The sequence below is a fragment of the Archocentrus centrarchus genome, chromosome 4 (genome assembly GCF_007364275.1).
Source record: "Archocentrus centrarchus isolate MPI-CPG fArcCen1 chromosome 4, fArcCen1, whole genome shotgun sequence".
In the NCBI taxonomy this organism is placed as follows: domain Eukaryota; kingdom Metazoa; phylum Chordata; class Actinopteri; order Cichliformes; family Cichlidae; genus Archocentrus; species Archocentrus centrarchus.
In genome coordinates this window covers 16,109,843-16,127,196 of record NC_044349.1, presented here as the reverse complement: position 1 = coordinate 16,127,196, position 17,354 = coordinate 16,109,843, and the positions used below count along the sequence as shown (strand labels likewise).

The 17,354-nt window shown below is 44.4% G+C and overlaps 1 protein-coding gene across 1 annotated transcript; it reads left to right on the top strand.

Moving 5' to 3' along the window:
* Window positions 1-12,939: 12,939 nt before the first annotated feature.
* On the top strand, window positions 12,940-15,611 carry LOC115778856 (FYVE, RhoGEF and PH domain-containing protein 6-like; the record flags this gene model as incomplete). Its single annotated transcript, XM_030727210.1, is given in 11 exon segments — window positions 12,940-13,075; window positions 13,159-13,230; window positions 13,707-13,775; window positions 13,902-13,985; window positions 14,194-14,273; window positions 14,355-14,480; window positions 14,563-14,686; window positions 14,770-14,929; window positions 15,088-15,182; window positions 15,269-15,397; window positions 15,480-15,611. Coding segments are annotated over 11 exon segments (1,083 nt in total), but the record flags the coding sequence as incomplete, so codon positions are not given.
* Between the last annotated feature and the right edge of the window lie 1,743 nt (window positions 15,612-17,354).

Genomic DNA, 17,354 nt, shown 5'->3' with positions numbered 1-17,354 from the left:
CAGAGGCGTGTCAACCAAGACAGCCCTACAACATCCAGAGCCTTCAGGAACTCAGGGCGAATCTCGTCCACCCCAGGGGCTCTGCCACCAAGGAGTTGTTTAACTACCTCAGTGACCTCACCCCCAGTGATGGTCAAGTCATCCCCCTCATCCCCAGACTCTGCTTCCGCTACAGAAGGCGTGTCAGTGGGATTCAGAAGGTCCTCGAAGTATTCCTTCCACCGTCCGACTATAGCCTCAGTTGAAGTCAGCAGCACCCCCCCCCGCACTATAAACAGTGTGAGTGAAGCACTGCTTTCCCCTCCTGAGTCGCCGGGCGGTTTGCCAGAATCGCTTCGAGGCCGGCCGAAAGTCTTTTTCCATAGCCTCACCGAACTCCTCCCACGCCCGAGTGTTTGCTTTGGCCACTACCCGAGCTGCATTCCGCTTGGCCTGTCGATACCTGTCAGCTGCCTCCGGAGTCCCACAGGCTAACCAAGCACGATAGGACTCTTTCTTCAGCTTGATGGCTCCCTTCACCTCCGGTGACCACCATCTGGTTCGGGGGTTACCACCACGACAGGCACCAACCACCTTGCAGCCACAGCTCTGAGCAGCAGCCTCAACAATGGAGGTGCGGAACATGGTCCATTCGGACTCAATGTCCTCAGCCTCCCTCGGAATGCTGTCGAAGTTCTGCCGGAGGTGGGAGTTGAAGATCTCCCGGACTGGGGCTTCTGCCAGGCGTTCCCCGCGCACCCTCACAATACGTTTAGGTGTGCCAGGTCTGTCCAGCATCTTCCCCCGCCACCTGATCCAACTCACCACCAGGTGGTGATCAGTTGACAGCTCAGCTCCTCTCTTCACCCGAGTGTCCAGAACATACGGCCGCAGATCTGATGATACGATTACAAAATCGATCATCGACCTGCGACCTAGGGTGTCCTGGTGCCATGTGCACTTATGGACATCCTTGTGTTCGAACACGGTGTTTGTTATGGACAAACTGTGGTTTGCACAGAAGTCCAATAACAAAACACCATTCGGGTTCAGATCGGGCAGGCCGTTCCTCCCAATCACGCCCCTCCAGGTCTCACTGTCATTGCCCACATGAGCGTTGAAGTCTCCCAGCAAGACTATGGAGTCACCAGATGGAGCACTCTCCAGCACCCCACCCAGCAACTCCAAAAAGGGTGGGTACCCTGAACTGTCATTCGGCGCATAAGCGCAAACAACAGTCAGGACCCGTTCCCCAGCCCGAAGGCGCAGGGAAACTACCCTCTCGTCCACTGGTGAAAACTCCGACGTACAGGCAGCAAGCCGGGGGGATACAAGAATACCCACCCCAGCTCGCCGCCTCTCACCGAGGGCAACTCCAGACTGGAACAGAGTCCAGCCCTTCTCCAGGAGACTGGTTCCAGAGCCCAGGCCATGCGTTGAGGTGAGCCCAACTATATCTAGTTGGTATCTGTCAACCTCACGCACTAGCTCAGGCTCCTTCCCCACCAGAGAGGTGACATTCCATGTCCCAATAGCCAGTTTCGATAGCCGGGGATCAGTCCGCCAGGGCCTCCGCCCTCGGCCACCGCCCGACACACACTGCACCCGACCCCTACGACACCTCCTGCGGGTGGTGGGCCTGCAGGAGGTGTCGTAGTTTTTTTTTTAATTTTTTTGACAAGACTCTCGATTCATCTGTAGTTTCATGTGATTATTTGAGTATAGTAATATCTGATCATGCACCATTATTATTGGGTATCCAGTTAACTTCCCACAATCATAACCATCCTTTATGGCAATTCAGTTCACTTTTATTGGCAGATAAAGAATTTTGCGACTTTATTTCTAATGCAATTATTGAGTTTCTTGTGTTTAATAAGATTTAAGTAATCTTCTTCTCTCCCTTCTGGGTAGGATTAATGTTGTCAAGATCAATATCTTAAATTTCTTTTCTATTTCAGGCTATTCCTGCCAAAATACTTTTTTTTTTTTTTTTATTCTTCAGAATGATTTATGTGTGGTTTCATTTAGGACCTCTTCACATTTGTAAAAAGTTACTGCAAAGATGTAAACTCAGTGGAGGACTGGCATTGCCTGATTTTCAGTCATACTATTGGGCCGCAAATGTACAAAAAATTTACTGGTTAAAAATCATCCAGTTCCGCTTGGTGGAACTATCATCCTTGTACTGGGTCTTCATTATCTGGTCTAATATTTTCTTCTTTACCTATAAAATGTTCTTTATACGCTAATAATCAAGTTGTTTTTAATACATTGGAAAAATGTTGTCAGTTTAGGAGACATTTTAAATTTGTTGCTGCCTCTTCTTGATTCCCTTTGACTAACAATCATTTTTTTCCTCCGTCTCTTTGTGATCCTTCATTTTCACTTTGGTATCAGAGAGGAATAAAACAAACAAGAAACCTGTTCGCATCTGGTGTATTTAATAGTTTTGCCAATTTACAAATTCAGAATTTTGCCTCTAAATGTTTCCCAAATTTCCCTGCTGTACCCCCTGAACAGCCCTGGGGAAAAAATGCTCTCCTGTAACCCACATCAGAAAGGTCTGATGTCAATGATCTATCATTTTATTTTAACTTTATGTTCTGATTCAAGTGTAAAATATAAAAATGCATGAGATAAAGACGTGGGAATATAACTGATTAAATAGCTTTGGCAAGACGCCATTGGCAAAATATGATCTTCCTCTTGCTTGTGCTTGTCTTAACCTGATTCAGTTTAAAGCGGGGTACATAGGGTTCATTTCTCCAAATCTAGGCTTTCTGAGATTTACCCAGATATGGAGGATATATGTGATAAATGTAAAGGCTCTCCATGTCAACCACATGTTCTTTTTCTGTCATTAATTGTATCATTTTTGGTCAAGTTACTTTTCAGTTATATGTTCTTTTTTCAGACTGAATCTGCAGCCTTGTCTGCTTCTTGCTATATTTGGTATCCTCAACTCTTCTGTAGTACTAAATTCAGCTCAAAGGGATATTATTGCCTTTACAAACCTTAATTGCTAGACGTTCTTTATTGTTACACTGGAAGTCTGATAAATGTCTGTCAGTATCTGGGTTAAAGACATGTTTTTTTTTTTGTTTTTTTTTATTTTAAAGCTCAAGAAAATTAAATATGATACGTGGTTGTACACAAAGGTTTTACCAAAAATGGCAATGTTTTCTTTACTATTTTTCTAACCTGGAGGTTTTGCCCAACTGAATGTGCCTGTTATTGTCATCTTTGCTTTGGTTATGTGTATCTTTGTATATATCTGATGAGGCTGTTTTTTGTTTTTTTCTATGTATTTGTTGACTTTAGTGAGCTGAGATGTGAAGGGGGGTTGGGGTACGAAAACTTCTTTTTTCCCTGTTATAAGGGCGGAAAAGGGGAAGGGAAGGGGGGGCTGTCATGTGTACAGTGTATGGCACATTTTGATGTACCATTTTGTCAGTATTATATTGTTTAATGTGTCAATAGGTGCATATGCCCAATAAGAATTAAACATTTGTTGTAATCTGGTTGTTTGGCACTATTAAAAAATATCTAAAAAAAAAAAAGAAGTCTTTTTGTACAGAAATCTGGTGAGAGGAGGAGTTCCACCACATTTTCCAGAGATCCGGGGGGTAACAGACTCTGTGAACCTAACCTTGCTAGTTGGGAGGTTTTATCTAAGAAACTGAGTATCTCTCTGACTCCTCCCCTCCTGCTGCACCTGAACCACCTGTCTCACACTCCCATACATTTCCTCATTCATAAAGTCCCTGCAAAGCGATCAGAGGAGCGAATTCATCTGCGGACGTTTGTTTCTACAAGCATTGAAATCCCAGTTAGACGTTAGTTCCTTATTTTTGTACATAACATGAAGCTTTTACACACGAGCATCCCCCATTCACCAGCAGTGGATTCGTGCGCGTGGGGAACAGATCATTATTTCTTTTTTTTTTTGGTGCTACACAAAGCACTGCAACTGCAACCTCAAGGTCAGCTACAAGCACAAGTATTGCCATCACACTTCAGCAGCAAACCAGTATAAATCATCAGCTTGTGGAACTGAATTTCATTGAATTTTGTTTATATTTCTAAAAAAAACAAATTTCCTAAGTCTTCTTGAAATGTGTTTGGAATATTAATGTGTATGAGGTCTTAGTCAAGACAAAAGTCACAGTTACACCTCAAGTAAGTGGGATAAAGTTGTGTCTTCGGTGAGAGATGGGCTATCGTCTTACATGGCTTAGTGCTGTGAATCCACTGCCACCCCAAAAAAGACTGCTGCTCGATTTCGTGCTGGTAGTAAAATAGGGAGTATAAGGTAGTAAATTGAACTCTAGGATTCCTGTATAAACCCTGTAATGGATTCATTTTCCCAACATGATCTGCATTCTTAACGTAAAATGTCTCATCCTCCCAAAACTGTACTGAAATATTTAAAACCTGTAAAGCTGAGGACATTCATTATTATAATTTTGCCTTTATTGATAAAACTTTATATTCATCACAGACTTGGAAAGCTGCCCTGCATGTTTTCAGCTAAATATGGAACTGTGACTGACCTCTGACCTTTAACAGTAACTCAGTGAAACATCTCTGGTGTGGCTGTCAAAGTCATCATCTATCAGTGAAGCTGATCTTAGATCAGATTAGAACCCTAAACTGGAAACATTAAATAGTTTTTCTGTAAATCTCGTTACTCAGTTTTATCCAGTAATGACAGAAATAATGAAATTATCCATTAATAAATGAATAAAGTGAGGGTGCTATTCCATCAATAGATTCCATTTTTACTGTATGATTATTTAAACAATTAAATGGCCGTAAACTGAACTGTCATGATGCGTTTGTCACTGTGGAGCATTTATTTGTTTTAGATTTGACATGACAACACTGCCCCCATGTGTTAATAAATGAGAACTGCACTGCACTGGCATGAGGTATGAGTTCGAGTGTGTGGTCCATAAGCAATCTGATGTGATTATTTAACAAAAGAATACAGCAGCTTCAGTGGGCTCCACAGGTGAGCATGTTCCTATACTATACTTATCAATACTACACTATTAAAATAAGTGTAGTATTGATAAGTATAGTAACCTAACCATAGTAACCATACAGCAGACACTAGAAACATCTATTTTCTAACTGCCTGGCTGCTGCCTGCCAGTCATTTTAGAAACCACATGGTAACTGGTCTCGCTACCCCTGTAACTGACTCAGAGTTGGCGTTAGCTCTCTGACTGGAATTGAAAACCAGAGTTTCCCTCATTTTAGGGTTAACAAACCCAGAGTTGTTAACTAAACCTGCTTCCTGGAATAGGCTCGTGATCAAGCTGCGATCATCACACTCAGAATAGAAATGCATGTGATGACTTAACTGCAGTTTTCACACTTTTGATTGGCCTGTTCTGGGCCTCGGGCCACATGTTTGGCAAATGGCAGAGGAGAATCTTCACACTTGTATCTAACGCACACGTTTGGTAACATTCAGGTTCCACGCACCAGGGTTAGAAGAACCACTGAATCTATTAAAGTAAGACTTGTTATAAATGTGCAATTAAAGCTGAAATGTAGTCTTTAGTGTTAGTTTGAAGTTTTCATCTGGACCAAAAAACTCTGAAACCACCTTGCCATAAATGCCCCCCCCACACACACACACACACACACACACACACACTCCAGCTCCACATCAAATTCTGCTCTAGTGCCTTAAAATACCAGCACTGTTGACCAGAGCGCACAAATTCAACACTTTTTTTCCCATTTGACAGCACAATAAACACAACAAAAACTCTGAATATATAGTTAATTTGGATTTTATTTGATATTGATTTTCTTCTATTACATATAATAATTTATAATAATTTATAAAAGACTGTCTTTTACAAATTATTATATGTTTGAAGACATATAATAAAACTTTTTTCAAGAAAAAAAAAAAGATAAGATAAGATAAAAAAAAAAATCCCTTATGAGCAAGCACTAGGCGACTCCATTTTAAAAAACTCCATTTTAAAAGGAAGAAACCTCCAGCAGAACCAGGCTCAGGAAAGGGCGGCCATCTGCTGTGACCAGTTGGGGGTATTTGTTTATGGCAAACTTCTAATTTTTTAAATAAATTATTATATGCTTCAAGAAGATAAGATAAGATAAGATAAGATAAAAACTTTAATAATCCCACGACGGGGGAAATTTGTGCATTACAGCAGCTCAATACAGAGAAAAAATGAAAAGGATGAGTAAGAACAAATAACTAAACTAAAAACTAAAATTCAATAGAATAAAATAAAATAGAATAAAATAGCAAAAAACTATACACATATACATAAGCACTATATACATAAATATATATATCAGTGTCAAATACCCACATTTACATATACACACATATACACACACACGTCAAACACTATATAAAGATATCAAATATTATATACTTTGTAGCGGTAAGGTAAGGTACACAGCATACACGGTATGCATTATATGGGTGAGTGTAATAAATAAAATGTATCTGACTGTATGGATAAAGTGATGGCAGTGGAGGTAAAGTGTCCAAGTGACTCAAGACATTATAATGTGTTGTACAGTCTAACTGCTGTTGGGATGAATGACCTGCGAAAGCCGCTCCTTCCTGCAGCGGTAGGATGTTTCAGTCTCTGACTGAAGGAGCTGCTCAGCTCACCCACGGTCTCATGCAGAGGGTGATGGGGGTTGTCCATGATGGATGTCAGCTTTGCTAACATCCTCCTCTCACCCATCACCATCACAGACTCCAGAGGACATCCCAACACAGAGCTAGACCTCCGCACCAGTTTGTCGATCCTGCTCCTGTCCCTTTCGGTGCATCCACCCCCCCAGCAGGCCACTGCGTAGAAAAGGGCAGATGCTACCACTGAGTCATAAAAAGTCTTTAACAGAGTCCTGCAGACACCAAAGGACCTCAGTCTTCTCAGCAGGTGTAGTCGACTCTGGCCCTTCTTATACAGGACGTCTGTGTTTGTTACTCCAGTCCAGGCTTGTTATTGAGATGAACACCCAGGTACTTGTAGGGAGACCACTGTCTCAATGTCCTTTCCCTGGATGTTCACCAGTGCTGTAGGGGGTGGCTTCCTCCTGAAGTCTATGATCATCTCCTTCGTCTTGCTGGCGTTGATTTTGGAGTGCGTTGTTCTCACACCAGCCGACAAAGTCACTGATGACACCCCTGTATTCCTGGTCGTTCCCATCTGATACGCATCCGATGATGGCCGTATCATCTGAGAACTTCTGTAGGTGGCAATGGTCTGAATTGTACCTGAAATCTGAGGTGTACAGACTGAACAGGAAGGGTGAGAGGACAGTGCCCTGTGGCGCCCCCGTGCTGCAGACTACTACATCAGACACACAGTCATGGCACCTCACATACTGTGGTCTGTTGGTGAGGGTAGTCGATGATCCATGCCGTCAGCTGCCTGTCCACTCCGGCTCCCTCCATCTTCCCTCTCAACAGTGCAGGCTGGATGGTGTTGAAAGCACTGGAGAAGTCAAAGAAACATGACCCTCACAGTGTTCCCTGCCTGCTCTAGGTGAGAGAGGGATCTGTGCAGCAGGTAGATGACGGCATCGTCCACCCCGATGCCAGGCTGGTAGGCGAACTGCAGGGGGTCCAGCGCTGAGCTCACCAGTGGGCGGAGGTGGTGCAGGATGAGCCTCTCCATGGTCTTCATCAGGTGAGAAGTCAAGGCCACAGGTCTGTAGTGGTTGGACTCCCTGGGCTGTGCGATCTTTGGCACTGGAACTATGCAGGAAGTCTTCCACAGTTCAGGGACCCTCTCCAGATTCAGGCTCAGGTTGAAGATGTGCAGGACCACCTGACAGAGCTGGTCTGCACAATCCCTGAGCACTCTGGGGCTGATTCCATCTGGACCCGCTGCCTTCCTGATCTTCGTCTTCCTGAGCTGACTTCTCACCTGATCAGCTGTGAGGTGGATGTGAGGCTGGGTTGGGGTGGGTGATGGGGCTGGCTCCGCGGTGGGTGAGGGTGAGGAGAGTGCAGGCAATGATAGCATTGCACCAGGAGAGAGGGGGGTCAGCATAGAGAAGGGGGCAGATGGGAGCTGAGGGGTGGGGGAGGTGGTCAACGACCCAGAGTCAAATCTATTGAAAAACAGATTCAAGTTGTTAGCCCACCCCCGGTCAGCAGACACTGTGGCTCCTCCATTGTCCTCAAAGTGGCCAGAGATTTTTTTCATGTTTCTCCAGACTTCTCGGACTTTGTTATGTTGGAGCTGTTCCTCCATCTTCCTCCTGAAGCTCTCTTTGCCTCTCCGGATCTTGTATTTTACATCCTTTTGCACTCTCCTCAGTTCCTCCTTGTCTCCAGATCTGAAGGCCCTCTTCTTCACGTTCAGCAGGGCCTTCAGCTCTGGGGTCACCCACGGTTTATTGTTGGAGAAGCACCGTACCTTCTTGGTTGGCACAGTGTTCTCCACACAGAAGTTCATGTAGTCTGTGATGCAGTGGGTGAGGGCGTCGATGTCCTCACCGTGAGGCCTGCAGAGTTCCTGCCAGTCTGTACATTCAAAACAGTCTCTCAGGGCCTCACTGCAGTCCTCAGACCACAGTCTTATTGTCTTCTTGGTGGGGGGTTTCCTCTTCACAATGGGGGTGTAGGTGGGGTGAAGAATGACCAGGTTGTGGTCTGAGTGGCCAAGCGGGGGTAGAGGTGATGAGCTGTAAGCCTCCTTTGTGTTAGCAAACAGCAGGTCTAGAGTTTTATTGTCCCTTGTGTGGCAGTCAACATATTGGGTGAAGTTAGGGAGAGTGGAAGAAGGTGAGGCATGGTTGAAGTCCCCAGAGATGATAATCAGGGACTGCGGATGTGCCGTCTGTAACTGAGAGACGGTGGTGTGGATGTCCTCACAGGCTGCTGTAGCGTCGGCCGACGGCGGGATGTAAACAGTTAACACAATAACATGTGAAAACTCCCGGGCCAGGTGGTATGGCCGAACGCTAACCGCTAACAGTTCAATGTCTTTGGTACAGCGCTGCTCCTTCACAGTGATGTGTCCTGGGTTACACCATCTCTCATTAACGTACATCGCCAGTCCCCCACCTCTCCTCTTACCACTCTCCCGCATGCTCCGGTCCGCTCTCACCAGTTGAAAGCCCTCCAATGTTACTACGGAGTCCGGTGTGTGATCCGTGAGCCAAGTCTCCGTGAACAGCAGGAGGCTGCTCTGCTGGTACTCCCACTGCAGTCTGGTTAGCGCCGCCAGCTCTTCCATCTTGTTGGGTAAAGATCTTACGTTACCCATGAGAATAGATGGAATGCTCGGTTTGTACCGTCTCCTCCTCTCCCGGTACTTCGCTCCAGCTCTGCATCCCCTCCTCCGACGCCGTAATTCCTTCGGAATCTCGGGTCTCTCTCCGGGAGTACGCTCCTGTTGCACAGGGCTAACAGCTGATCCCGGCTGTAAACAATAGAGTGGCTCACCGGTTCTCCAGATGAAGTGGTGAAAAGTCCCAAAAAGAGTATAAGGAATGCCACTACTCTAATGAAACTTCGCAGGTCCATGACGGGTTTGATATCTAATATAACTACTAAACTAAGAGTCTGAAAGAAAAACTAAAAACACAAGAAAAACACACAAGAAAGGGAAGTAACCTGGAGCTGCAGTAACAGGCTGCCTACCGTGGCGCCATCTTGGAAAAAAAAAAAAAAAAAAGAAGCATGGCAACATGATCATTTAGCCCTAACAGCAGCAGCTGAAGGGCTGCCTGAAAGTTTCCCACTGCTGATAAAAATGCTGCAATTCTGGACTTCTTTGGAGGACTGTAAGCATCCAGAACGATGTCCAAGTGTTTCACGAGACTGTTGACAAAAGATGAATTTTCTGTAAGCGCAGCGTTTAAAAGCTGTTCTGGAGATCCAAACTCCTTGAAGAGCCTGTTACTGATGGCCTTGTTAATACCATCCATGTGTTTATCAAGGACTCTCAAAGATTCTGCGCTTGTCACTTTGTGCATCAAGTCTATTAGAGAATCCATGGCACCTAGGATTTTCTCCCCATTCTGAGCCCTTATTATTATTTTGGATTTCTCAAAGGCCCTCAGGAACAGGAGGAAAATGAAATCTGTAAGAATTTCCTCAGCAGCATAAGGTGTAATTTCTAAGGATTCCTGTGAGGTTTCAGGGCTCGATGACCAACTCTGACCCTCTGTAGGCCTTGGCACAGTCTTGTGTCTTTGTTCAGACAGGTCCTGATTTTCTGTGCTTTTACAGCAGCACCTGAAGAGCTTCATAAAAGCTTTTTTCAGTGCTGAAAAACAGCTTCCAACTTTGGGCTTCTTTGGCGGAAGGTAGATGTCAATAACAATTTTTAAATGTTTGAGAAGGCTTTTCCCAAACGAGGAATCCTGTTTAAGTGCAGCCGTCAATAGTTTTTTGGAGAGCCATACTTCTTAAAAAGCCTGTAGATCAAGGCCTTGTTAATGTCATCCATGTTATTCTGTAGGACTCTTAAGGATTCTGCACTTGTAAATTTGTACAGCACCAAGTATTAGTGAGTACACCGTGTCCAGGATTTTTTCACCATTCTGAACCTTTTTGAAGCTTTTCTTCAGTCTTTCAAAGGCTCTGATGAAAAGAAGGAACATGAAACGTCTGACAGTTCTCCTAGCAGCAGAAGGTGACATTTCTGAGGGTTCCTTCTCTCCGTTTGTGGAGCTGGATGGAGGTCTTTGACCCTCTGTAGGCTTTGTGTGAGCAACTGGTGCAGTCTCAGACCTTTCTGCAGACAGGTCCTGCTCTACTGCACTCACACAGGAGGTGGGCTCATTTTGGGGAACAGAAATCTCACTTGAATGTGGGAAAGATGTAGACAGTTTGTCACTTTCTTTTTCCTCTGTTGCCTTCATCGCTATTACAAATGCTTTTGGATCTTTTTCACGGCACCAAAATTTTGTCGCTTTGTACAGTTTGATCCCATTCTTCGTTCTCCAACCACAGAAGAATCTTCTGTAAGAACTTTTCCACTGCGTCTTCTACAGACGCGTAGAGGACCTCAGGAGAAAAGGGCACCTCTCCTGTTGGGTGTGGAGTTCTAGAGATGACAGAATCTAAGAGACTTCCTTCCTGTGCCATTGCTGGGATGGGATATGCATGAAGCCTCTGGAGGTGGTCACAAATTTTATCTGTCACCTGCCTTGAAAACATCTTAATTCCAGGGTGTGCCTGTTTTCCAGGGTTTTTTTCGTACTGCCAAGATCTTTTCTGTTTAATTTATCAAACAGCTGATAAAGATCAGGTTTGATGGTTTTAAAACCCAATGATTCCATAGCTGGTATTTTAGGGACTGACTGGAAGACCTGGGAGACTCTGAATGACGAATTTCTGGGACTTCACCTGTTGAATTTCCATTCACTACACTTTCTGTGGAGCCTGAAGATTTGTCTGGTTCTTCAAGACAGATGAGGAACCTTATACTTTTCACCACTTGCCGTTTCAGCCCTCTGGTGAGTTTTTTAAATTGCTTTCTGGCATATCTTAAGAAGTGGCTTCTATATATTTCTTCCTCATTAATTGTTGTGAGTGAGGTCAATGAGGAGAAAGAGTCTCTCACCTTTTCGATGAGTAACCCCACATCAACATCATCTTTCTCCTCAGATTGAACGCGCTTCTTCGCATCCAGTTTATCAATGATCGCAATGACAGCCTCAGTTGCAATCATTTCAGCTAGGGTGCAGGGACACTGGACAGCTTCATATTTTGCACACCGCTCTGATTCTGCAGTAGCTTCAATGCATAGCTTATTCAGCTGATCAATTATTATATTGATAACATCAACTGCAATTTCTTCTGGCTGGTAACGCTGGTGCCTCTGTGTTCTCAGCTTCGGTGCACTGCTCATCTTCAACATGTAAATAAGGCAGGTTGTTTTTTATTGCCTTCAGGGCCTCGTCTATAATCAGCATGTGTTTAGCAGTGAGTGGCATTCCTATTTCCTGCATGGAAAAAAGGCTGCTCATTTTACCTGCACATCTTTTCAGATATGAACAGTTTGAGAAACCATGCATCCAAGCTTTTTAATATCTGCCACTTTTATGCTGACATAAACAGCAGGAGCTGGCCGCAATTCTGGGTTCTCTACAAGCAGAGACACAGCTGAGTTGACTTTATTAATGATCTCCTCCTCGATCATCTGTGTCAGCTCCTCGGTGCAGTCACATGCTTCCTGGGGGATGTTGAGAGCTCTGGCGATGCCGGCTGAGAGAGCGTCTCCCAGGTTAACTTTTCCCAAAGCTGTGCCATGATCTGTTTGGGACTCCTGATCCGTCGTCATCTGGCGCTGAACAGCCGGGAGTCCCGTTTTAAGGACATGTACAGAAACCGTCTGAATGATTTCTGCAATCATGTCAGCACAGGTAGCCTGAGATCAGAGTCCCAGACTCCTGTTTTAATCATAGCCCATTGAATATCAGTGAGCTTTTTATAAAATTTATTGATGGCAGGAGAAATCGCTTCTACAGTTACTCGGTGATCTTCCGTTCCGCGGTTCATGATTATTGCTTCAGTTTTATTTCCGTAGCTGAGAAACATTCTGAGCCGTGCGGTCTTAAAGCCTCTGTTTGAGCCAAGCGTGACGTCAGTTTGACAAAAAAACCTTCAATGGAATTCCCGGCGGCGTTCTGTGACACGTCATCAAAACCACTAGCGCGCATGCGCACATCTGTGAAGCGGCGATTAAAGTTGAAATCCGAAAAAAAACAAACAAACAAAAAAAACCACGAACGACTGAAGCTGTAAGAGCTGAAATCAGATTTCGGAAAAGTGACTTTTACATATATTTTATTTATCCAAGTGAAAACTGCTACTGGTATTAAAAATGCCTTTTTGTAGAGAAATCTGGTATTTTCCACAGATCAGCGGGGAGCGAAAGAAACAACAGCCGGAAGTTCGGAAACACGGTGCGGATTCACCAGCATGAAGCCGCCTCAGTCACAACAATAAAATAAAACGTGCTCCCTGTTTTCCGCCTTTGTGCCGGACACAGTAACAGTGACGGTTTATCTTTGCTCTCCACGCAGCTGCCCTCAGCATCGTGACATCATGAAACACGGGGTAACACCTGGCTCCCTTTAAAGCCTTTCAGCGTTTTGCGGTGAAGGAAAAGCGTTTGAGCTGTTTGTTGGTTTGTTTTGCAGGATAACTTTCAGAAGCTGATGCAGATTCAGTACAGCCTCAACGGGCACCATGAGATCGTCCAGCCGGGCAGGGTGCGTCTCAAAAGGCCCCGACAATCGCACTGTTGCATTCAGAGTTTTATTGTTGTAGATTATATAAGGACCATTAACAGTAATAATATAACAGCATAAAACACAGTGAGAAAGTGCTTCACAATTTGGATAAAAGCCACACATAAAGAAGTGCACATATGCCAACGTACCAGCGCACACTTGGTTAAGGAACATTAACACAAATAAGTAACACAAGCAGTGTTAACATGGCATGTAGTAATCAAAATTAGAGCACCATCTCTACATAATAATTAGCAGTTGAACTAAAGTGTGCCTGGCCTGTTATTTAATAGTGCTGTATGTTCTCAATGAGATTAAACACAATCCAGTCAGCTGAGGTTATTATAATGGCTGTGACTGTGCAGGTGTGTCACACCTTTGTGACATTATAAAGTTACCGATCGGCCCCTGACCTCACACTCAAACACACACCCCGCATGTGTCCATGTGTGCAGGTGTTTCTGAAGGAGGGCACTCTGATGAAGCTGTCCAGGAAAGTCATGCAGCCACGGATGTTCTTCCTGGTGAGCAGCCGGTGAATTCACCACAGCTCAGATTTCCTCCTCACAGCCGAGGAAATGAAATCTACCTTCACCACTGCACTTGCACTTGGCTGCTTCATTTTTTTGTGTTTCTTTTCATTTCTTCAGTTTAATGACGCTCTCATGTACACCACTCCAGTCCAGTCTGCCCAGTATAAACTCAACAGTGTCCTCTCGCTGGCTGGGATGAAGGTTAGAGACTGATGTGTTTTTTCCCACCATTTTTAAAGTGTCTTTCTATTATGCGGTGTATGTGGCCTGCAGGTCTTGAGTTTGACACACCTAAAATCATTGAATGTGTGTTTTGATGTTTTATCTACACTGAAATATTGACTGTAGTTAATTATTGATGCGCCCGGGCTGAGTGTGCAGCAGCAGTTTCAGCTTCCTGGTGTTTCAGGTGAGTAAGCCCAGCCAGGAGGCCTATCAGAACGAGCTGAACATCGAAAGCGTCGAGCGCTCTTTCATCTTGTCTGCAAGGTCAGCACTCGGGCGAGTACTGCATCAGATTTTGTGCGTCGTGAGCTGTAAACTCAAAAAAAGTACTGATTGTGTTCACAGCTCAGCTACCGAGAGAGACGACTGGCTGGAGGCCATCGCCAAAGCCATAGACGACTACACGAAGAAGAAAATCACCTTCATATCGAGTCGAAGTCAGGAGGAGGTAAAAGCACAAAGTCTGTGTGGGTGTTAGGTGTGAAGATTTCACCTTTCACCTCCATATAAACCTTAAGCCTTTCTGCCCTCAGGCGGAGGGCGTTGTTGACAGCGGGGCCCCGTTAGGTTCAAAGGCTCCCATCTGGATCCCGGACCTGAGGGCCACCATGTGCATGATCTGCACCTGCGAGTTCACCCTCACTTGGAGGAGGCACCACTGTCGCGCCTGTGGAAAGGTCTGCACCACCATAACAACTACTCCTTCACCTTTTGTGTTATACGAGGCCCGTCTCACGGGAGCTCCATGTCCATCCCACAGGTGGTGTGTCAGGCGTGCTCCACCAACAAATACTAGCTGGAGTACTTAAAGAATCAACCAGCTCGCGTGTGTGATCACTGCTTTGCAAAGCTGCAGGAGAACAGTAAGTAAAGAGGAAGGTTGCACTGGAGAGTCAGCAGCAGGATGTCACATTTTAAGAGTTGCTGTCGTGGAAGGACATGAAAAGGCCCACAGCAGCAAAGATGTGAAAGCCGAGGGTTTTATAGTATGAAAAACACAACCTTGTCCTTTATTACGTTGTAGTTTACTTTTGGTGTAATGTTTTATTCTATATATCGACTTTCTACCATGTTTTAGGTGACCGCTGTGCTTCGACATCAATTTCTCCCATCAAATCTGGAGCTTTCTCCTTCACCAGAAAACAGAAGAAGATTCCTGCTGCACTGAAAGAGGTAAACTGGCTAAATATGTGTCAGCCGTGTGATAGTTTGCATCTTTGGCACTGGGAGGATTCATTTATCTGATGTTGTTTATCCAGGTGTCTGCCAACACAGAGAACTCCTCCATGAGCGGCTATCTAAACAGGTCAAAAGGCAACAAGAAGCAGTGGAAGAGGCTGTGGTTTGTCATAAAGAATAAAGTCCTGTACACCTACGCTGCCAGCGAAGTACTCACACTGAGCCATCTTGTGGTTTCCTATAGACTGTGCAGTTTTTCCAGACGTATTAAATGCTTCCTTTTCCTTCTAGGATGTGGCGGCGTTAGAGAGCCAACCTTTGCTGGGCTTCTTCCTGAGAGAGGAGAAGAACGGGCCAGCTCAGAAGCTGCAGTTTAAGCTGTATCACAAAAACACACTGTTTTACATCTTCAAAGCTGATGACATTCAATTCAATTCAATTTTCAATTCAATTCAATTCAATTCAATTTTATTTATATAGTGCCAAATCACAACAAACTGTCGCCTCAAGGCGCTTTGTATTGTGGGTAAAGACCCTACAATAATACAGAGAAAACCCAACAGTCAAAACGACCCCCTATGAGCAGCACTTGGCGACAGTGGAAAGAAAAAACTCCCTTTTAACAGGAAGAAACCTCCAGCAGAACCAGGCTCTGGGAGGGGCAGTCATCTGCCGCGACCGGTTGGGCTGAGGGGAGAGAAAGACATGCTGTGGAAGAGAGCCAGAGATTAATATCAATTAATGATTAAATGCAGAGTGGAGTATAAACAAAGTAAATAAGGTGAATGAGAAACAGTGCATTATGTGAACGCCCCAGCAGACTAGGCCTATAGCAGCATAACTAAGGGATGGTTCAGGGTCACCTGATCCAGCCCTAACTATAAGCTTTATCATAAAGGAAAGTTTTAAGCCTAATCTTAAAAATAGAGAGGGTGTCTGTCTCCCGAATCCAAGCTGGAAGCTGGTTCCACAGAAGAGGCGCCTGAAAGCTGAAGGCTCTGCCTCCCATTCTACTCTTAAGTATCCGAGGAACCACAAGTAAGCCAGCAGTCTGAGAGCGAAGTGCTCTGTTGGGGTGATATGGTACTATGAGGTCTTTGAGATAAGATGGTCCCCACAGCGCAGAGGTATCAGACACACACTGCAACCATGCTGTACTTCCAAAGATTTTGGTTTGCTCTCCAGCATTTGTGGTAACAGCAGAGCTCAGTTTAATGTGACATGAAAGAGGTGCTTGATGCCAGTGTGGCTGTTTATAGTGCAGCCAAACAAACTTGCTCGTTTTTAATATCCAGGCAGCAATGATCTGATTTGATGCTGCATTCTCACTGCTGAAAAACACATTTTAAACCACTTCTCAGAGGCCTCAGAGTTTCTCCTTATCACTTGTTTTGGTTTCCTTGTTGTCTCCTCCACGTCTGCGTCTGACCATCACCAGAGCCCCGAATATCTGAGATTGATAAACACATACCCACCAAGAACACACTGTGCCTGGCTGACACCAAACATTATGTGCTTCTGTGTCATTAATCAGTTATGTTTATTTTCCAGTCTAAGACAGATTTCTCAGGCAAATAAATGTATAGATGGTAAGAGCAAACATATACCATGAGTATATTTGAAACTTCATAAAAACTCATTTCCTTCAGGCTCTAACAGCCTGACTGAGCACTGAGTTTTCAGGGTAAATTTGTTATTACCAGTTACGAGTGCAAAGTATCACTAATTTCTGTTGAGAGTTTAATCATGTAACAGGGTGGGCTTTTACTGTGAAAATCTGGCTTCAACATGGAAACAGAAAGTGGACATTCTGCTCTGTAGGTTCATCTCTCTGGTTCAGAGATTTTTAGAAACGTATCACAAAACATCCTGGCGACAACTCAAAGTGTCACAAATATTATTGTAGATATTTTAAATACAACGTGCATTTTTGCCTGTTGAGCCACATTAGAAGTGGTGAAAGACTAATACTGTACATTAAAGAGCAATGCTGACATTTTTTATTAAGCCAAGAGCTAATATTTATAAAATAGGAAGATTTATTGTTTTTATAAAAAGCGCAGGCTCCCTTTAACTGTGGGGGTCTGGGTTTGTTTGGAGATACTTTCCATTCAAAATCATTTTATTTTTAATACACAGGGCTTTTTTTTTATGAGCTCATGTGAT